General features: G+C 50.0%; 1 protein-coding gene across 3 annotated transcripts in view; it reads left to right on the top strand.

Moving 5' to 3' along the window:
* The window catches only part of TEKT3 (tektin 3), an 80694-nt gene extending 58174 nt beyond the window's left edge, over window positions 1-22520 (top strand). The window contains exons 1-8 of one of the 3 annotated variants that reach the window (XM_054846578.1): window positions 1107-1237; window positions 15907-16514; window positions 17069-17152; window positions 18682-18752; window positions 18992-19135; window positions 20376-20598; window positions 20861-21015; window positions 22099-22520. In XM_054846578.1, the coding sequence (XP_054702553.1) occupies window positions 15936-16514; window positions 17069-17152; window positions 18682-18752; window positions 18992-19135; window positions 20376-20598; window positions 20861-21015; window positions 22099-22315 (1473 nt within the window). In that variant the 5' untranslated portion in view covers window positions 1107-1237; window positions 15907-15935 and the 3' untranslated portion in view covers window positions 22316-22520. Of the gene's footprint in view, window positions 1-1106; window positions 1238-3656; window positions 3724-15906; window positions 16515-17068; window positions 17153-18681; window positions 18753-18991; window positions 19136-20375; window positions 20599-20860; window positions 21016-22098 lie in introns of those variants that run through there. The other 2 variants (XM_054846579.1, XM_054846577.1) reach the window with 2 other exon arrangements.

Here is a 22520-nt window from a genome sequence, read left to right as displayed (position 1 = left end):
GGTGCCTGAGCCTGGGACAGCGTGGTCCAGCCTGGAGGCAAAAGCAGTTGGTGGGACTCTCCTCCAGCCCTCTGATCTCTGCAGGGGACCGGTGCTGGGGCAGCAAACACTGCCGTAAAGCCAAGAGATGTCCCCAGGGTCTGCTCCCAGCTCTGCCTGGGAGCTGCTGCTGTTGGATTCACCCACTTGCAAGCGATTCCGTGTCCAGGAGTGATTGCATGAGAACTTTTCTGATAATTCCACAACAAACTTGTATCACCTTGAAAAAAAGAGCATCTTTTGCATCAGCTTACTTTCCCAAAAACATTGCAAGGAGGAAAACAGCTTTGGGTTTCTAATAAAGATCTCCAACATCAGCTAGGCAGGTTTTATTTTAATTTTTCTTCTCCACAAAAGTTTCCATTGTGTCCAGAAGCTGTTTTCTGTCAAAAAAGGTTTTGATGGAAAATATTTTACTAAATCTATTCGAAGCTGATACAAAGCATTGCCAAGAAAGAGGGAATGAATAAACCCCGTGGTAGCTACTCGGCACATTAAAGGAAACATCACCCGACTTCCCAGAGCCTCAGGAGGGTGGTTGGGTGGTCCTGGTGCTGGGGCAGCGGGGCTGGGCACATCACAGCCTCCGGTAAATGTTAAGCTAACAAATAAATCTGCTTCGCTCAGCAGCCAGAATATAGTCTTCAAACTGGGGTGAAGCTTTCTAAATATCGTTTGGCATGTTTTCTTTAAAGGAAGGAAGGATCTTAATTCCAGCATTCCAACCCAAAATAGACGTCTCTAAGAATAGCCCTTCCCCATGGCGGGGCAGGATGCCGTCAGGAGGAAAAAGGGTCGGGGGAAACGAGAAGTGCTTTCCCTAAATAGCCAGGCTGTAACTGCGAAGTGATGGGTTTCAACTCTGACCGTGGGTGATCACCCCCGGAGCATCCAACCCCATGGAGGTGGCTCGGAGCTGCTGACGGTCCCTTGGACCGAGGACCAGAGCAGCTCGGCGGCTCCTTGGGCTGGTGGAGCCGTTCCTTGGAGAACTGCCCTGCAGAGGACGTGCACTGGCATCCTCCACCCCGCTGCCATCAGAGCCCATCGCGTGGCTGGGGAGGGCGCACACCCGCAGGTTGCAGCCTGGAGCAAGGAGAGGATGTCCCAGCCGTGCTCGGTGCGTCCTGACAGAAGCAAAGGCGTCCCACAGAAAACATGAAGTTGGGTGGCGTGACCTACTGAAGTCTCTTCCACTGTGAGTTATCCTCTGATCAGGTGTTACCAACTGGAAGGCTTTTGTGTGTGGCTGTATGTGTCTGGGGTAGGGAGGACTCTCGTTCCCGTCTCTTTTTGTTTAAAAAGTGCAATGCTGGAGTGCCCCAGGTCCCATGAAGTTCAACAAGAGATTGGATGGATGGAGTCTGTAGTCCCACCCTCTTTTCCCTAGAAAATATAGATTTGCAACATTTGACTAGTTTTGACTTTAATATTCTCCTTTTGGGGTTGCATTTTCTATGCAAATATGCGGTTTAGAGAGGAATCTCGGAGAGATGAGTTTCTCATATAGCCTGACAACCCAAGGAATTGTGGCTTTAAGAAAAATACTAATTTTCATGGAAGTCCTAATGAAACAATGAAAAGTGACAGCACAGGCAGGTCCTTCCGCCCGCATTTCCTTTCCTTCAGTGCTAGCAGCAGAATTTAAATCTCACAAGTTATGAACACCCTCAGATGCTGAGAGCTTAACATCTGGAGTTGCAAGCTGCATCTTTCCAGTTCCTATATCTTGTACCTATGGCTGGTACATCCCCCCCCGGAGCCGTGTTTGAAGCTTTTCTCTGTCGCATTTGGTGTCGCATTTGGATTGAGCTTTTCCCCAGAAATCAATGACCGGACTCGGGTGATACTCAACACTAAATAGGATAATCCCAAGTTTTTCAGGAGTGTGTGTCAGACCTTAAACATCATGATAGCGGCTTTACGGAATTGCATCTTTAGTTTAAAAACAACATTTTGGGGGCTGCCATGTGCCTGGCGGAGGGTGTGATTTGTCCTAGTTCATGTCTACGTGTCACCAGGTCCACGTGAGCTGGTTGTGCAGACTCCCTTGGCACTCAGTGGGTGGAAATAGGTGATTTTGGGGCAGAATTACTTCCTGCCGTGATGGTATTAAATGTATAAGAAAGTGAATGAACTGCCTCTGCTTTTATAGCCCAGCTTTACAACCGAGATGATTTATGTATTCAGGCGGTTGAAAAATGTTGGCCTAAAATCATGCAAAACCCGCTGGGTTTGGCCAATTACTCACTTTGTATTTTGGGCCTTTCTCAAATAAAACTCAAGGTGGGTGTAACGAAACCACACAAACCCAAATCTGAAAGATAGCTTGCACAAAACCCTGAAAAGCCCCCACGAGCTGAACCTCACGCTCCAGAAAGAGGGAAAAATAATAAGGTGGAAAAATGTGAGCTCCACCAGGCTGCAAACCCGAAACCCTTCAGCGCTTGTTTGCGAAAAATCAAGCCAAGGAGCCAAGCTCCTGCCAAAATTTCCGCTGCGGGAAGGGTTGGTCCAGCCCGAGCTGCCTCCTTCCTGCTGGTCACACACACCAAGGAGTAAACCCTCTGCAGAGATAAGAGGAAAAAACACTTCCGCTGAGATAACGGCTTCAAACACGCCTCGATAAGTCCACGCTGCGTGCCCGTCGGTGGAGCAGGTCCACCCTTGCCGGTGGGTCCTGGGGCTCTGCTCCGCGTGGATGCAGAGGTCTCATTTTAGTGACACAAATGGCCTTTTGGGGCATCTTTGGTCAGGGTGCCGGTGGCCAGGGTGACGCAGGCTGGAGTTTGCTGTGCCAAAGGAATACAGATTATCCTTAAAGCAGCTGCCAAAGGTTTTTGATCCACGCACTGCTCCTGCCCTTGTTTTCAGACCCAGCTGCCAAAGTGTGTTTGGGAAAATAAGGACATCAAAGTGCCAGGTTATCTCCTTTTGATATTTTTTTTTCCTCCTCCTCTTCTGTTTTTCTGGGAATCATCTTCAGGAGATCAGTCAGTTTTACCTCCGTATGTCTCCCTTGCAGATGACCCAGAAGATAAAATAAAAAACCCAGGGCCAGCGCATGCGGTCAGAGGAAGCAGAGCCATACGGCAGCAGAGCAGCCACGGCACATACACCCGGCTCTTGCTGTCACCAAGCCACCCACCATTTATTTTTCCCCCTGCTCTGAGCCAAAATTTTATTCTCCAACGCCTCTGTTTTACTCAGGAATCCCTCTGCTCTCCTGAGCTCCTGAAGAAACGTCCCTCCTCGCCCCCCAGGTGGGATAACACAGTGCTCGTGGTCTCCAGCCTCACACAAGCCCATCTGCAGGCAGAGCTGTAGCCTGCAAAGCAATAGATAAATTATTTATTTCCCAGTATTTGCAACTCTCTTCCTTATATTTTGTCCCTGAAAGCAGGCATGAAGGGCTTCTCCGCAACAGAGCACGTGGCCCCACACTCCTGTGCTGGGTTTTTATAGCTCCTTGGCTCAGGATAAATTTTTTTTTTTTTCCTTCTCTAGCCTGGAAGTCTCTTTTCAAGGAGTCGCTGCTCATAGTTCCAGCCCTGGCAGATATTGCTGCTAAACCGGCATTGCTGAGGAACCTCCCACAGGTCTTGCTGTGCTCAGACGAGCAGTGGCCCCGCTGAAAGCCCTGAGTTTTGTTACTGGTTTCTCAAGCGTTACTGGTCCCTACAGGTGCTCCGGCTTCTGTAGTTGTTAGTGATTGCAGACGGTCAGGGCAAGCACATCACAAAATCATTTCTCGGCAAAGGGTGGGAAAATGTAAATTTCCTGGCGTACTTTTCCCAGTTTTCATGATTTATTGCATATCTCTTCTGGTTATTATTTGCTTCATTATCTTTATCTGGTTTTATCTGTTTTCATTGTTCTAAGGTGAAATCAGGGTGTTTTGTTTTGCTTCGTATAGCTGACGGGCAAAGGGAGATCGTGTTCTGGCTTGGGCTCACCAGCACCAGCGTCCCTCCTGCCCACCCTCAGGTTCATTTGTGTGATGAGTTTCTGAGTGCAGGACATCTCTGTCCGACTCTTTCTTTCTGTGCATTGTTGGTGCCACCAGGAAAGCTCAGCCTGGCTCTCAGGTCACAGGAAAAGCTGCCGTGGAGTGGGTGCAAAACAGCAAAAGGCTGTTATCTGTGTCTTCCTACTCGGAGAGACTTGTGTCCCTGTTAGTGCTGCGTCGTATCAGGCAGACAGAATTTACGTGCAGTTTTTTTAATACAGATTAGGAACAAAAAACCCCAGCTGAATGGGTGATGCCTACCGTACAGCCAGTCTGTGTTGGGTAGGGGATGAGTCTCCGCTTGCAAATCTCTATTTAGCTGAGCAGCGAGGACTGAGGCTCCAGCACCAGAACTGCAGCCTGTCTCCATGAGGATACCCTCACGATTCCCCCGTGGTGTGCAGATACCTGGCACAGCTTCCCCCGTCTGCCCTGGGGAGGAACCTGGAGGAAGAGGCTTTGGGGTCCTTGTAGATCTTTTCCTGCACCAGCCAGTTATCCGAAGGGATTCACCCCAGGGCACACCCCTGGGGATGGGACTTGCAGAGCTCCCTGCGGCCACAGACCAACAGCGAGGTGGCTTTGGGGAACCCGTGGCAATAAGGGGTCCTGTCCTCGGGTTGGTGGTACGTGTGTGTAAAGCACGTAGGCTGCACGCCTGCGGAGGCTGCTCATTCCCCAGCTGCCCCTCGCTCCCCTCCACGGCCCAGTGCTGATGATGCAAAGTGTTTGTGCCTTGCATTAGAACTGCGTAAGGCGAGATTCAGGAAGAAGCCATGGGATTTAGAGGATAACTCAGAGGCTGGCATATCCCTTTTGGGGATGCAGGTGAAAATCCCAGCTGTTGACTCAAACCCCAAACCAAAATGACCCGTAGGTGCCTTTTGGAGCAAACCTTTATGGTTCAGTGTGCAGAGAGCCCACTGACACTCATCCTCTTACCTATTAGTCTGAGCAACATTCATCTTTCCAAAACATGCTAGAATTAACCCTTTTCTGATGGCTGCTCGGGATACAATCAGAAAACACCTTTTACTTAAACTGCTTGAAAACATTTGCCACTTGCAGGGGAAGAAACCCATCGACTCAGCCCTGCTTCTCCATTTTCTTTAGCAGGCACTGCGTACTCCATCTGGCTAAGTGGACCACAGTGTTCCAAGGATAAAATTTACATGTAATATGAGATAAAGTATCAGGCAAAATATTATGTAATGAAATCTTAATGATAGTTCTAAAGGTCTGCAGCAGGGCATGGCAGAAAAGAAATGCTCCTCTTGCTGGCTTGTCACAGGGAAAGACACTCGCAGGGGTAGGAAAAAAGGGGCATTTAGTAGGAAATTCGATCTGCCCTTTCTAGAAAAAAAAAAAAATCTTCCAAATGATATCAAGTAATTTACGGGATCTAATCTGAGCGCAGCTGCCTTAATTATTTGCCAGCTTTACATGGAAATGGTTTCCCTTTGTTTTGAAGTAGTAAACATCCTCCATAATCCTCAACCCCCAGGGGCTGCTGATGTATGGAAACCAGAGAGCGATGCTGACCTAAACCACCCAGGGCCCCGAGCGTCACAGGCTGCAGCTGGGAGCGGGTCCAAATTCATCCCGTACTTCGCTGGCGGATCCATCTCTGGCATCCTGGCTTGGGCTGGGACAGCTCTAAGGGCCAGTCACAAATGTGGTAAGAAAGCCAAATTTTCTGAAAGGAAAAGACGGTTCAGGTTCAGGCTCCAATTCCAGCCTAACACTTGGCCAAGCGAGGTAGGGTGCTTTGTTGTTCCTATTCAGCAACTAAACGTAGTTGGATTTTTTCCTATTGCATATCAAAATGGCTCTTAAATACACACACTTTAGGCTTATTAGAGCTCTTGGTGGCTAAATCTGATAAAAGGAAATTTTGTCTGGAGTTAGACAATCCCGTGAGCGATCCTGAATAATAAGTGATACTGAAATGTGGAATTATTGCTTCATTTTTAGGAGAAGTAACTCTGTAGGTGATCTCTTTGCAGAAGTGTTAAACTCAGTCAAGCACAGTCTGGGTAGTGTTTTAAAGTAAGTTAGAGTCACAAGCACTTAGCGTGTTTTGTGCCTATGTTAGGGACAGACCAGCCAAGGCCACCTGTATTTTGGAAAGTTCAAATAAAACCGACCGGTATCTAAATTGTTGTGTTTTGGCTGCAGCATTCTGAGGTCCCCTGGGCAGATGGATGGGGATGGTGGAGAAGAACAATGTTCCCTCTGCTTTTCCTCATCTGCCTGCTCAAACCTGAATAGCTGGTTGTATCCTAAGCCCGGTGAGGGACAGGGATGGGAGAAAGGATGGGGTGAGCACTGGCTGGCTTCTCCCCCCGGCCTGGAGGCAGTCAGGTCACCACACACCCATGTCTCACCTTGTTTATCGAGAGTATTTTTGCCCTGAGCCGGTGGTATTTTTCCCGACCTGGCTGTACCACGTGTACCACAGCAGACCCTTGCTCACAGCTCAGCTGTATTGCTGCTGTAGAAACAGAACGGACGTGCTCCGGGAGCTTAAATGCAACATCAAGTGGGTCCTGATGCTGTGTCCAGCAGGTTTGCTGCAACCATTCCTGCAAGGAACCCTTGCTGAGTATTTACTGAGGCAATTGTGCACTGGGAGATGTTTTTCCTCCTCCTGAACTGCAAAAGTGCAGTGATGGTGAGGAAGGGTACCGCAGACCTCTCCAGCGCCTCGCGGGTACCACACCGCAGTGATTGAAGTGCTACGTGGACCTTTCTCTTCTGGAGCTCCAGCAGTCTCGGGGGTAGCTGGTCTTTTGGGATTATTTGATATTATTTCCCCGCGTAGGCAAGCCCTACGGCGGGGGCATCAGGGGCTTTTCTGCCAGGCACAAGGTGAGCGGGGAGCAAAGGCTCCTCTCTGGTCGTGTCCTTCTGAGCAGCAGCAAAAAGCAAGCGAGGGTTTGTGCCACGGGATGGTGCAAAAGTTCACTGCCATGGGGAAGAGTGTTTGACCATGGAAAGAGCATCCTGGCAATGCTGCAAGGGGAGCTGGAAAGTGAGGAGAGAGATTATTTTTATTATATTTTTTTTTTAAAAGTAATTTCCATGAAGGCTGTTTCTTTTTTTCCACATGAGCTTTCTGGGCAATTCCACAACGGGACTGTGCTCAGCCCTTGCTATTTCCTGAGGAGACAGAAGCTGAGGTCGTTCCTATCGGCTCTGCAGGCTTTGTGATCCTTTTGCTGTCTGTGAAATAGTAGCCTGAATACGATGACAGAGGAAAAAAAATACAATAACTCTCCCCTCCCCTTTCCAACTCAAGCTCTTGCCAAAGAAATAAAAAACTTTAAACAATAGCCAGTCATGACATAAACCAGTCCTTGAGCTGCCTGCCAAAATTCACCTCAAGAAAGTAGGTCCAAAAATAAACACAAACCTATAAAAAGCCCCACAGACTTAAAGATAGTCTTCCCATCGTGCTAATTGCTTTCACATCTGGCCCAGAAATGAGGAATGTATACGAGCGTGGAGAGGCCACCAGTAACTCACTTCAGCTAAGCACAAAAGCATGTGCGTAGCATCAATCACGCAAGCCATCTCTTTCTACTCAGCAGATCTCAGATGCTGGAGCTCGATTTTAAGTTTGTGTTTAAATTGCACTGAAATAACGGGGCTGGTCATGATGTTAATACACAGCACATGGTTAAATGCTTTCATGGGTGGGATATTTCAAGGCGAATATAGAGGAACTGGTTTCATTTCCCTTTTTCCCTCCTCCAGCAGTTACCAGACCATGGTGCCATCAGCTCTGAACAGTTTTTGCTTGGCCTCCTCCTTGGAAAGAAGTCAGCCCCTGGGGCGGTTGGAAGGTTGCAAAAAAATCAAGGGCTACAGCAAAACGGGACATACAAAGGAAAAATTGCTGGGGACGGTTTCATAAGGCCTTTTCTGTGTGCCAAGGAGGTGACCCCAAAACGTGACCTTGTGTGAACTCCCGTTGGGCTCCTGGCGGGTCCCAGGGAGCCAGAGACGTGGTGTGATGCTCTGCATCCTCTGTTCTGGGCACGCGTTCATCTTTTCTCATGCCGACGTCTAGACCTTTTATATGACTGTGGATCAGTGAACGCGCATACGGCTGTCTCTCCCTTACCTATTTGCTTTGTGCAGTTGATTGAATTTTGTAAGTTTTGCACTGGTGTGAGCAACTCCTTTGCTTGTTGGATGCAATTTAAATCATACCTTTCCCACAGCCTTGGATTTTGCAGTGAGGCCAATACAGAGAGCAAAACCCAGAGCCCTCCACAAGCCCAGGGTGTATTGAAGCAGCTACAGGAACACTCTCCCCCAAATCACTGTTTTTTATTTGTCATAGATCTTTGGGCACCGCTGAGCACATCACCAGTAAATTATTACATTTTCTGAGATCACGATTGCTGTCATTACATGAGTTATCTGTGTCTTAACCTTGTGGATGCACAGCATAGCCTGCCCTGAGCATCTGTGGTTTGGTGGTTGTGACTCATCATGAGAGCTCAAGGAGGGATTTGTAATGATTTATTCATGCCACATTTATTGTTTGGAAAGCTCAATCAAACGCTACCATGGTTAGACTGAATAATTCATCTACCAGCCTACTTTCTGATCTCTTTATTGGTTTCTGTCTTCGTTAAGAGTCTCATGTTCAGAGGTGAAAATCACCTATGTCTAGAGGCAATTTTCCATGCTTGACATCTTTGGAAACCAAAACTCTGAGGGTAGATTTTCAGTAGGTCTGGCCTTGCTGAAGGATGGAGAGTGTTTTCAGGAGGGTCTGGGTTCACCCGCCCGGGGTCAGTTAGACACCCAAGTCTGAGTGCATCTCTTATGGGACATGGGAGTAATGCGCCTTCCCTTGCACCATTTGTCTAACCCTAAAAAAAGCATCTAAGATAGTGCAGATAATGGTCTCTGGAGAGGCCTATTTCTTCCTACTGTAAATGAAAATTATTTAGGTTGCAATGTGTAAACTTAGGTGAGGTGAGTCCTGTTCCTGGGCCAAACTGGGGCAAGTGGGCTCCTGTTACACGTCACCTGTAGCTCCTGAGCATCGTTGCTCCAGGGCAGTTTTGTGTGAGGACAGAGGTATGTCAGCGTAAAATGACATTTGTGTCTCACGCAGCGGGTCTTGCTGGCTTAAATCCATCATTTTTTTTAGCGCCTTTGAGAAATGCATTGAAATGTCTTGCTGTAGATGAGAGCCAATCCCTCAGCTCTGAGGCAGGGCTGGAGGTGGGATGTGTTCCCCCCATCAGGACCAGGGTACCAGAGGGATGGGAATGGCCACCTCTACCTTTGCACTGGGGAAATGAGGGGGTGGCTGGCAGGACAGGCAGAGGTTTTGTTTTGCCTCCGCTTGCTGCAGCCTGACCTTGTCCACTTGCCGTTGGCCCAAACATATTCCTTGAGTTTAGTGATAAAAAAGTCAAGGTGGAAAAGGCGATGTGAACTTTGCTAGAAAATGCAGGTTCTGGGAAAGCAATCGCTAACCTCACCAAAAAATGTAAAAAAAAATAAAACCGCACATGAAACACATAAATAAGGAATGATTCACTTAGGTAGCTGTCACTGATTTGTGCAAAATATTTGGACTGTTGCTCATGCCTCTTTCAGGGCAACAGCATACACACAGCACAATTCCACCTCCGAGAAAGGAAAGGTTTCATAACGCGCATTTTTAACAGTTTTTCTATGAATAGTCCTGTGTCAGAACTGAACGCAGGACGGGACTGCGCATACTCAAGTGCTGACAACGTGAGGTGGTTTCTCAAGCCTTCGCCAACACGGCCACGTGCAGACAGTGCCGGCTGCGCTGCAGCGTTAACTGAGGGCTAACCCTTACGCTAGATTTACTGCTGTACAGGCTCACGGACATCGCAGAGTTCATCCCACCTTAAACCAGAGCAAGGGAGAGGAGTCGGGTCTTGCTGGGGCAACCTGTTGGTGGACTGCTTTTTAGTAGCCGCTTAAGGATACCAGGGAAATGACTCAAATGAGTTGGAACAAACCACAAATTTTAATTTGCCATTACCCCTTATTTATCCGTGAATATTTGCCCTGCTGGGGCTCAGCTGTCCACCTGCAGAGCGCAGAGAGGTGCCCGCCAGCAGATTGGGGTTTTCTAAGCAGTCCAACCAGCAGGATGGTAGCACTCCCAGGTGCTGCACAGGGCTGCGGAGGAGCCGGCACAAACACTTGAGCTTCTCCAACCACGGGAAAAGGACACAAGCTCTTTGAGGGACTGTGGGCAAAGGAAGGGACAGCCCCAGATGATCTCCAGTGGCTGCCCACGTCCAAAGCGGGATCTTTCTCCTTGCCAACCTGCTCAGCCTCCTCTCCCTCTCCTCCAGGTTTGGTGTCCAAGCCCCCAGCCCTCCTCCTGCCAGTCCCAACCTCTGGTGTGACAGTGGGGGGCAGTGATGGCCATAACCATCTTTTTCCACTGGCCACGTGCAGAGATCAAAGCAGCCCAGGCATCACCTCGAGAATCCTTGGCCCTCTGTGTTTTATGGTCAACTCATAATTTTCACCAGAACGCAGGAAACCCAGTAAAACCCTGGAAAGTCTCATGTTTCCCGGGCAGATGGAGCCTGCTGCAGGACCATGCCCGTGGCTGCAGCTGCATGTGCAGCTCGTCCCTAGGAGCCAGCCTTGGTTTCAGAAATAGATAAAATCTTGAAGCCTGTTGGAATCCCTAAAGTAGCCCTGGGCTGGACAGGAGCGTGCGCTGCCTGTGAGCATCCTTGTCCTCTGGCGTGACAGCATGGGATGCACCACACGTAGTTTTATTATTTTTTTTTTTAATCCTCCATGAATTAATGTAACTTTTGAAAATTATTCTGCTATTGAATAGACAACTGATCCCTTGCAGGCAGGTACAGTGTTTATAGGAGAAAGAGGAATATTCAGAAGTGGTGTAAAACTGCGAGTGGGTGATGTTATGGGTATGTGTAGACTCCTGACGGATGCTATAAAAGATCTGGATCTGGGTATTTTGAGAAGGGCAGCTTATGATCCAGCGTAATGCTATATTAATAGACAGCAAGAATGTAGAACTGTGACAGAAAGATTGACAGCTTTTGGCAGTAGATTTTGTACTTAGGTATCTAAATGTATCCCTTGAAATTCCAGTTTAGACAACTAGGCAAACCTGGGCTGACGTGCTGAAAATTGGCACCCCCGCTTAACATCAACCTCACGTTTTCACCCTTGTTTTTCTTTTTTGATTCTGAGCTAAAATGGTCGAGGCTTTGGGACAAACTGTGTTCTCACGTGTCTACCAAATCTGGATGTGCCCCACCAGAACCGTGAGCGGTAGTTTTGTCATTTTAGTGAGTTTGCTGCTGCTGGAGTTGTAGTCACAGTGAAGGAACCCAGTTTAATTACTTGAATAAATGGAGGTGATGTGAATAGTTTACTTAATTTGGTGTGGTCCCCAGAGCATGAGGGATTTGGGGACCACTGACTGTGTGCCGTTGATAACTTCTTGCTCGAAAGTCACTTAGCTCATGGACTTGACCGTTTGATGTCGTCTGCATCGCGGTGCATGTGGCTGCTTCCCCGGAAAGTCCTGGTCTGCGGGCTTTGCAGAGCACCCGTGGGCTGTTTACAATATCATCTAATTATTATTGCTTAATTTAACAAATGCTTCAAAAACCCTGTGGTTGCCTACAACAATTAGTGGTGTCCCTCGTCATGCAGTGATTCATCTGAGTGAAATTAGCTCTGGGCAGGGAACGAGAGTGGGCGTAGATGGAGGCTGGGAGGGTGCAAGGACCACAGAGCAGGGCTGGTCCGAGGGTGTGTGCATGTCCCGACGAGGGGCAGGGGTTACCTTGCTTTAATTGAAACGATTTTTACCTGGTTTAGCTATAGAAAAGCAATTTGTGTGCTGAACTTTTTATTTCAGTTTGATTAAGTTGATTCTTCACCCGGCTAAAGCAAGGCGTGTGTTTAAAGTGAAATCAGAGTGTGTTAAACTTTGTATACATGAAGCCATTTGAGTTATGTTTTCTGTCAGATCTTTGGCAACGGAGGCATGGCCTTCTCACGGAGGGCACAGAGAGCAGGGGGCGCAGGGTGTCCCTGCACTCACGAGCTGTCAAATGTTTTCATTTTGGTACGGTCTCAGCCTGTAGCTGTAACAGCTGGGAAAACAAGAAGCAGCTGAAAGAGGCTGTGCTAATGCAGATGTACCAGCCTGGATATATGATGAACCGTCCACGCCGCTGATGGTTAATCCAGAGTAAATGAGAAGTTTTCCTCTGGATAAAGTGGGACACAGAGGTCCTCACAGCAGACCTGATGGGCATTTTCACAAGTTGGAGAAGAACCTCCCTGTGTTAGCCAGAGCGGTTGTGCCAGCCCCTGGACACCTCCTGTTCCAGTGCCTCTTCCCAGTGTAAAGCCTGAAATAACTGGGAAAGGGCCCTCTCCCAGGAAACGTTCCCGATGTCACTGGGTGATTGGGGCATGATGTCATGGTGCTGCGTTGAGCTCTGCTGTGGTGGGGCTCCTGGGGACACCGGGCATCTCCTCACCTGGGGTGCCAGCACCCCCACCCTGGTGTACCTGCCTGCCGCAGCGAGGCCTCCGCTCGGCCATGGGCTGGCCCAGGACCACCAGTGCTGGCAACTGGGTTGCCCAGTGAGGACACTGGTTTGCCCAGGGGTGGCACTAGGATGCCCAAGGGCTGTACTGGGTTACCCATAGAGGGCACTGGGGGTTGTCCAGGGACAGGATCAAGTTGCCCAGCAAAGGCACTAGGTTACACAGAGTCTGCACTGGGTTGCCTACCAAGGGCACTGGGTTGCCCATTGAGGGCACTGGGTTCATAAGATCACAGAATATCTCAAGTTGGAAAGGACCCATAAGGGTTGAGTCCAACTCCCTGCTCCTTGCATGATGACCTAAAACTAAACCATATGACTAAGAGATCATTCAGCTGCTCAACAGTTGCCCAACAGCTGCACTTGGTTGCCCAGGGGCTGCACAGAGTTGCCCAGTGAGGGCAGTAGATTGTCCAGGACAGGAACTAGGATGCCACGTGAGGGTATTTTCTCGCCCAGGGGTGTCATTGAGTTGCCCGTTGAGAGCACTGGGTGGCCCAGTGGCTGCATCAGGTTGCCACAGCAGCTGCAGGGAGTTGCCGTGGCAGAACGCGGTCACTGAGCACCCTGCGCCCGTGGCAACGCTCCCCTGGTCCTGTGTCACTGACGGCACCGGGGATGCTGCAGCGCCTGGTGGTGCTGCCACCGAGCCCAACAGCACAGCGGTGAGTGCAGCCCCCCCGGGCACCCACAAACCCCCGGAGCACACCCCTCAGGCAGCTAAGGATGAGCGTGTGCTTTAACTGGGAGGGGAGGGCTAAAAACCCAGGTATTTCTCCTAATCCTTCCCCAATATCTTTTCTATCCTCCAAAGGTGCCCAAACTAGGTGCTCGGGGGCTCCCGTCATTCGTCTGTCTTCAGAAAGTGTCCCCTTGGGGCAGCTGATCCCAAGGGGGATGCAGGGGCACTTATTCCAGCTGGAAATGCAGGGAAAAGCAACCCTGGTCCATTCCCAAGTTTTTTTCCCTCCCTTTCTTAAACGTGTGTCTGCCAGTATCTGAAAGGGAATAATTTATTTGCAGGGGTGGGAGCCAGGGAAGCTGTCTCGCACTCTGAATGCTGTTTCTCAGGTATAAATAAGTGGCACGGAGCTAGGGAAAGTGCAGTTGTTTGTCCCTAGCAGGGACAAAAGGGCTGAAGTGACTGGTTTGTGGGAACCGGCACGCACAGTGGTTTTTGTTGGACCTGAGCACAGACATTTCATCCTCGGTTCTGCCAAACTGGCTCGGAGGGTCGTGTTTGCGAAAGCTTTTTTGCTAAATTTGAGGGTGTGATTTTCCCGCTGCCTATCCCACAGCCTCTTCGGCCGGGCAGGGACTCGGCGCCCGCAGCTATGCTGCTCTCAAGTCAGGTACTGGGGCAGCCCACGCCAGCATGGCCAAAATTGGGCAAGGCTTGAAAATACAGTCCTCAAAGTTCAATGATTTCCCAGCTGCAGGCTGTGCACTTTTGCCCTCTGACTCATCCCTATTTTTCTCCGATTTGCCCTAAAAGACCTGTTATTCCCCTGCATTTGCCGTTCATTTCTTTAATAGCTGCATTTTGAGACACTGTTCATCTCAATGCATCAAACCAGTACAGGCACCGGTGACGCAAAAAGTCCCTTAGGTCACCTGTCCCCATAACTAGATGATGGAAAAGGTGCAGTTTAATTAGTTGTGTTGTCTGCTCATCACCTGGTGTAAATGGGCATGGCTCCAAGAGAGTCAACGGGCTGCGAGCATTAAAGAGGGTTACCACCGGTGCACAGAACAGCAGCTTACAGGCAGAGCCTGCCCTGTCTCTGCATCCCATCTATCGCCTTTTAAGCTTTTCCAGTAGGAAACTGTGACTCGTTGGTCCTGCCCCTGTGTAGAGAGAGGCGTTCTTTGTTGCAGAGGTGACTAAAATGAAAGAAACTCTCTTTCCCCGGGGTTTTATGATTTTAAAAATAAGCCAGCCTCTCTCAGCTCGCCTACACATGCAAAGCGATCAGGGGAGCCCAGGAGGAGCAATTAAACCTCTAGTCACATGGTTGCTTGTGTAGATGCTTTGTTCTAGAATAAAAAAGAGTTTATTTCATGCAAACATCCAATTTTAAAGGAATAAAGTTGATTTCATGCTGTAACAAATAGGATTTAGCACATGCTTCGGGTCAACCCCCCCCCAATCCAGGGATCTTGTTGTGGCACACCAGCGTCCTGATCTTTCTCTGGGGCTCTGAGCCCGGCTGGGAGCAGTGGGGACGGGACAGTGTTAGGGGGAGGACACATCCCTGCAATGCAGCAGCTGGCTGCAACAGCCGCAGGGACTCATTCTGCCAGTGGGCGACACCTGTAACCACCCAAGGACTTCATACCGAGCACAACACACCCTGCTGGGTGTTGGCCCTCAGATTAGGTCTGTTGGGTACATTTGGTGGCCCTCTGCATTATATTTCTGATAATAATTGACTGAGCAATAGCACCCACAGTGCCGTATGCAGTTGTCGGAGGCAAAATCCTCCTGTGTGGCCGTTCCTCCTGGGGTTACTGCAAGGCTGGCGTTTACAAGCCGCTCTGAAAAGACTTTGTGGGATACCTCCTTTCCAAGCGCGTTTATTTTACATCGGGCGAGCCATAGACATTTTTCTTCCTTTGCAAGTCAAGAAATGGCTGTTCCTTTTAGTTTGAAATAGGTGGTTTTTTTCAAATTTGGACATAGTCCTGCAAAGTTCAGCTCACCTGCAGACTCCTCACTCGAGCATTTAATCCAAGTGAAGATAGAGATGATGAGGATGGAGTCCCTTCCCCACAAATCACGCTGGGTTGGTAGCAGCTCTGTGTTGGGGCTGGTAATGGAACTTTTAAAGAGAAAATTACATCTGGAGTACTAGCAGATCAGCAGATACGCCGGCCAAAAGAAACAAATGAACAGCAGAGAATCAGCAACTACAGTTTCACTGGATTGACAGATTTAAGGAAAACGAAGGCATAGTATCTGTCATTCTCCTTAGCAGCTATGATTTGTTTCTCTCCGCGTTTCAAGACTTGATGCTAGATCCTAACACCAAAGTCAAATCCTTATGTATACAAATGCTTGGGCTGCTGTCAGAAGGGATTTGCTTTCAAGAGTTTTAGGCCTGTCGAGGCGACATGTGGGTGCCGTGTGCATCGCTGTTTGTGTTACGAGTTGCATGTGTTGCTGTAAGAAGTAAGGCCAGTGCAGGAGCTTACTGAGCGAGGTTGTCTTCTTCTGTCTCCTCCTCTGTGCAGGACACGTACCTGAATAGCAGCGTTCAAGAATGGAGCTGGTCGGCTCTCCCTTAATGACAATGTACGCCCACCCAAGATCTACACCTACCAAGTTTCTGCCTGCCATCAGCACCATGGCTTCAAGCTATAAGAACCGGATTCCTTACTACTCCTTGCCTCATAGCTTCAGCCTCCCCTGGATGCCCAGCGCCTACTACAAAGCAGCTGCCATCAACCCAACTTTGGCTCCGTTTTCCCGAGGCTCCCAGGGGTTAACTCCCAGCAAGATGCTTCCTTTTGTCCCCAACAGAACAACCCTCTTCACCAGGTACACCCCTGACGACTGGTACAAGTCCAACCTGACCAACTACAAGGAGTCGGAGACTTCCCGGCACAACGCAGAGCGTCTGAGAGTTGATACCACCCGCATGATTCAGGATAAATATCAGCAGACAAAGAAAACCCAAGTAGAAAGCACCAAAAACCTGGGAGAACGTGTCAATGATATTGAATTTTGGAAATCAGAGCTCTGCCACGAGCTGGATGAGATGATTGGGGAGACCAACGTACTCACAGACGTGAAGAAACGACTGGAGAGAGCCTTGGCCAAGACGGAGGCCCCTCTCCAGGTAAGCACCCTGTCCAGTGGGCTGCAAGCTGTAGCCTGCTGCTGAAACATCTGCAGCCATTCAAACGTCTAATTAAGTTTCATCGCAGCTCCGTAACATCTAGAAAGTTTTTATTAAGAGACCATTAGTTAAGTTAGTAATAAACAAATCCCTTGCCATCTGCTGCATCCCCTATCAGCACATGCTGAGCACATCAGAACAGTATTTGCTTAACCAAATATTTTTATAAGCGGTATATCCAAAATCCTGATTTGGGAGACAAAAGCCCATGTCTTACTATGAGGTTCTGGTGAGGTCAGCATCAAGCCTGACACAGGTCCCCGCATTCAGCTGTGGTTGCCCCAGGGACACGTGTGCTCCCTCATGTTGATTTAATGCTGATGTTGCAGCTTGGATGCTCGTTGTCAGCTAAACCAGCTGCCCTGGGCACTTTTTCCCCCTGCTGTCACCTCTGTGCCCACCTATAATTTCTTTTCTTACCTGACTTGAGATGGGGACCGTCCCTGTAGGGAGCCCTGCCCCTACAGCCAGCAGTGATCGCATGTCCCCAACAGGTCGCTCAGGAGTGTTTGCTTCACCGGGAGAAGAGGATGGGCATCGACCTAGTCCATGACGATGTGGAGAAGCAGCTCTTCACAGTAAGTTTGGCAACATAGATCATGTGTTAAAGTTTTTTTTACCTAAACTGCCCTAAATGGGCTTTGCAACCCTGTTCCCTCACGGGCTCCAGGTGAGGTGGGGGTTTCAAACCCCCAAAAGCTGCTGGGCCAGGGGACGGCGTCCCCCCACGCAGCAGCCTGCCCACACGGTGTGGGAGAGACTTGCCCATCCAGAGGAAGGAAGAGCAGAAAACCAGCTGTTTGTGTGGCATGTCAGGGTCCTCTGTCCCTCTTCAAGGAGTTTGTGAGACCATCCTGCCTGTCAGAGCCCTGCCAAAACAGGATCTGTATATATCTATGTCACATACATACATCTATATATATATTACACACGTATGCACACACAGATACGGAGAAGGCGGTGTGTGCCCGACAGCTTGTCTGGTTTTCCCAACTATATTAGTTGGTCTAATAAAAGATATTACATCTACCCCCAGCTTTGCTTTGCTCAGAGCAGCGTGGCCGCAGTAGGACTGCCACTGTGTGTGCTTAGGCAATGTATTTTATAGAAGTCGTAAAAACACGCACTCCTGCCTGCCTTTATATAGTCTGCTTTAAATTATGAATAAAAAGCAAACACGATGAGAGTTGGCACAGAAGATGGGATCCTAACACAGGGTACAGCAAAATACAATCACTGCAAAGGCATCACGAAACTGGGAAGGAAGTTGCAGCCCCTGGGACTGTGAAGCCACCGCTCCGTTAGAAGATTTTTTCTTATGAGTCAGGCCCTAAAAAATTAAAATATTAGTTTAAAGGTCATGAGATTTCAGGAAAATAATCCGAGTGGGTATCTCTATAATGGCAGTTTGGATTTTAAGTGTTTGGGACACATTTAGGCTGTGCTTTTCAGCTGGCTCCTGCAGACAGGAGGGCTTAAAAATTACTGGGTTTGGAACAATAATCACCTGCCTCCAGTAGCTGGGGCTTCACAAATGCAACAGATTTGTGCTGAAGTCAAGTGGGCTGAGAGCAACACGTGCCTTCCTCTGGTGGAGCTGAATGTTTCTTAGAAACAGCCAGGGATTTGCACCAAAATAAAGTCCATCTCCTCCTGGCCCATATGGATGGGATTTCTCCTGGGAAGGAAAACATTTTGGGAGCAAAAAGGGCAGATGTTGATTGGGGACGGGGATGTGTAGCGCTGCTGGTGCAGGGAACCACTGTGCCTGCTCATATCAGGTCAGGATCTGTCCCTGTCTCCCTGTAGTGGAGCTAACCAGCGCTTGACTTTGATGTCAGGATGAAAGAACACTTGGCAACCCACCCTGAAAGCGAAGTCAGAGGCCATGGCTGCGGCCACAGCACCCTCCTGTCCCTCCCAGTCACTACGTGCCAGTGCGCTGGGGTTGGGGGGCACTTTCTCCACTCCCCGCCTGTGTTCTTTGGGCAGAAGGACAAGCCGGCAAGTTCTTGCTGTGTGCAGGGTTGGAGAGGCCCAAGAGGATGAGTGTGACCATGACAATTGAGCATGGACGCTGATGGGGTCATGCTTTGCCTTTGCCCAGGAAGTCGATGTCATCAGGTCGTGCCAGGAGAGGATGCAGCGGTACCTGGATCAGGCGAAAGCCCAGCTCGTGTAAGGAGGAGCTCCGTATCTCATGCTGCAGGGCTGATGTGCATTTGCAGTTGTAACGTAGACCCCCCACCTCTCCCCACACCCCGCAGGTGTCAATCCCGTGCAGGCTCCATGGGAAGCGGGCAGTGATGCTTGCGGGAGCACGCAGCTGCCCAGGTGGGAGCTGCAGGGAAGCGGGATGGGGAGGAAACCGTTCCGCCCTTACATCCCTGGTGATGGCGGTTGCTTGTGTGTTGAAGGTCCAACAGGGCGGCCCAGCACGAGCTGGAGAGGGACCTGGCCAACAAGCAGGCGGCCCTCCGCATCGACGACAAGTGCCACCACCTGAGGAACACCTCCGACGGCATCGGCTACTACCGAGGGGTCGAGCGGGTGGATGCCACGTGAGTGCACGCCAGGCATGCGCGTCCCCGGGGTGCACGGTGCCTCTCCTGGCAGGGAGCTGCTTTTCCCCAGCTCGCCGTAAGGGCACGTGTCTCTGCACGGCACCTCCATCCCGCCTGGAGACACCCGCCTCGGAGGGGCCGCTTCTCTCCGCTCACCGTAAAGGGAGAACAACCCTCTGCTTTCAGCTGGATGCTGAACATCCGGCGGGTGAAAGCGAGTCCTACCTAATTAAACATTATATCAGGGTTCAGAGGTCAGCCTGGAAATGAATTCAGTCCAGCACCTCTGCTCAGCTCATTAAGTTTATGCATATTTTCAGAGATGTGTCAGTGCTTGCCTGAGTGCTCTTCATTGACGTAAAGTCTGGGGGGTTCACCCCTGCATGGAGAGGGCCTGGCAGGGAGCCGAAATGACACAGAAGATAAAGAAATAGAGATCATAGTCCTAGGATAGAGTTCAGCTGCTTTTGAGTGCCAGGAATTCGGCTTTGGCTCTGCAGTAAATGAATGGTGACCTAAACCAGCGCTCGCAGAGATATGCCCTAAGTGGCAAAGGGCTGAGGGAATAAATCTGCTGCTCGCACAGATGCCTGCAGTTTATGGAGGGGCATAGATTGATTCAATTTTTCTAATGTTTGAATAATTATTCACAGTAGAGCTCAGACGTATTTAAGCAGGCAAATGAATTGCAAAGGATTGACGCGAAAATTCAGAGGGGGGGTAAAATGTGCTGAAGATCAGCATGTTTTAAATGGAGCTTATGTGGTATTTAAGTCTTTTGTTGACCTTGTTCTGGGCTACTGCACAGGCGTGAACTTCATCCTGCACAGACAGGGGATCAAATATTATCTAATGCTCGTTCAGTTTAGTATGAAACTGAGGTAAGTTGTGAGCAAAATGAACTGACTGCAATCTGGGCGTTGTTGTGAAGCTGGGAATCACTTGGCACTTACATGACTCGAACATGTAAATATGAGGTCTGATTAAAATCTCTATTTTTCCAGGGGAATTTTGTTTGTCGGAGCTTTCATAAGCATCACAGTTGTCTTCATGAACATGTCATCATTTGATAAGCATTATTGAACAAATGGTGTCCAGATGTTTCACGTGGCCAAATGAAGAGCATAGATTTAACCTACATTTAATTCACGCTGCTCCCTGGCAGGGTCCACGCCTGCCCACGGCCAGCTTCAGCAGCACGGGCTTACCTGGGACCTCTCCTCTCCCCCCCCACCAGGATTTCGGTGCCGGAATCATGGGCCAAGTTCACGGACAACAACATCCTCCTCTCCCAGAGCGAACGGGCGGCCTCCGCCAAGCTGCGGGACAACATCGAGAACCTGCTGCTGGTGACGGCCAACGAGATGTGGCACCAGTTCAACGTGGTGAACGTCGCCTTCACCAACCGCATCGCCGAGACGGCCGACGCCAAGAGCAAGATTCAGACCCACCTGGCCAAGGTAGCCTGAACCCCTCCCTTTGGGTGGGACACTGCTCCAAACCCTCCTCTGATGAGACAGCAACAGCAAAGAGGGGCTTTGCCCTACAGAGAAGTCTCTGCGGATCTGTGCCTCGATATGTGGCAGAGTGACAGTGGTCTGAGCCTGGGGTCTGCTTATCAAACTTGTTTTTTTCTGCAAACGGACAGGAGAAAAGGGAAACGATGTGGTCACTTGAGAATGTATTTTTTAATTTATGCACATGTTTTCTTTTTCACACCAGACACTGCAGGAAATCTTCCAGATCGAGATGAACATAGAAGCCATCCGAAAAGCCATTAGGGACAAAGGGCCTCCGTTAAAAGTGGCTCAGACCCGGCTGGATGAGCGCACGCGGAGACCAAACATGGAGCTGTGCCGGGACACTGCCCAGCTCCGGTAAGGCAGGAGCACAGGGCTGGCAGGGTGCTCGAGGAGCCACTGGTGGTAGTCACTCAGGAGCATCACTGGATGACAAAATTAATCATGTTTGGTTTTTTCTAAATAGTCTTTCCAGAAGTGCACTGATCTAACCGAAAGCAACGAGCAGGTATCCCAGCCTTTGGGTGCCGGGAGGGCTCTGCGCCCATGGGGGAGGCTGTACGCCATGGCTGGGTACAGCCTGATGCCACCCCCTCAGGGGCTGGATTCTTCCCACTTGGGTAAACCTCATCTTCTCTCCTGCCTGCTTCCCGGCAGTTGGATGTGCTCAGTTTTGAAGGACAAGCCCTTTACTCTCCGACCGGCTCGTGCTGAGAGCGCTTAGCTCCTTCCTTTCGGGTAACTGCAAGGAAGGGTGTGCCGTATGGAGCAGCAGGCAGGGCTGTCCTCCCCTCCCCTGGGGACACTGGAAATCCTTTCCAGGGCATGTGAGCTCTTTGGGATTGCACCCCAAGGGGCTGTGGAGGAGCAGGCAGCCCTGGGTGCCCAGCAGCACCCCCCATGAAGCACCCCAAACCTCACACCTCCTCCTGGGAGCCCTCTGGGCATGACTCCATGTAAAAAACCATTGAAACCCAGCCCCTGAGCCTGTTTAGCATCTCGCATGCCATTCTTTTTCCATCCTCCACTTGTTTCACTTTTAGCCTCTCCCAGTTGTCCTGTTTTGTTGTGTGCGCATCCGCGGGTGTGGGGAGGACCCCTGCACCGGGAAGTCCAGGAGGGTGAACCAACAAACCCACAAAACCAAACAGGAACAGGAAACCACAGCCGCTCATCCCTCTTCTCGGTGGCACGAGCTGCTCCGGGAGACGTGGCTGAGCATTGCCAGAGTCTTACAGTGAACTTAACTGTGCCTCTCCGCTGAGATCCAGAGGAGCTCTGCCCTCGGCTTTCCCATGCCTCTGCCACAAACCGGGGGTCCGAGTTAGTCCGCGCACGCTGAAGGGGGAAATCCTGTGCCCAAGGGGCCCATCAGCAGCGCTGTGCTAGAAACCACCCCCGTGATGGGACTGTTAACGGGGGGCTCTTGCTGTTTTCCAGCCTCGTCAACGAGGTCTATGAAATCGATGAGACGATCCAGAGCCTTCAGCAGCGGCTGAGAGACGCCGAGGACACGCTGCAAACGCTGGTTCGTGCCAAGTCGGTCTTGGAGCATGACCTGGCTGTCAAAGCCAACTCCCTCTTCATCGACCAGGAGAAGTGCATGGGGATGCGCAAGAACTTTCCCAGCACCGCGCGGCTGGTGGGTTATGTTTAGGCTGGGCTTAGCTGAACTCACAGTATCTGGGGTATTCCCAGTTTTGCTAGGATGCAATCCCAGTTTTGCAAAGATGCTTTGAAAATACACGATTTTACTTTCATGTGCTGATGAGAACCCTGAGTAGAAATTAAATGATCACTTTGTGTATTACGTGGTCTACCAGGATTTTTTTTTCCCCTTTGGTTCTTCTCTTTCCACTGCC

This window comes from Grus americana, chromosome 18, assembly GCF_028858705.1.
Source record: "Grus americana isolate bGruAme1 chromosome 18, bGruAme1.mat, whole genome shotgun sequence".
Taxonomy (NCBI): Eukaryota; Metazoa; Chordata; class Aves; order Gruiformes; family Gruidae; genus Grus; species Grus americana.
Note: the sequence above shows the minus strand (reverse complement) of the source record. Positions and strands in the feature narration are given on the sequence as shown.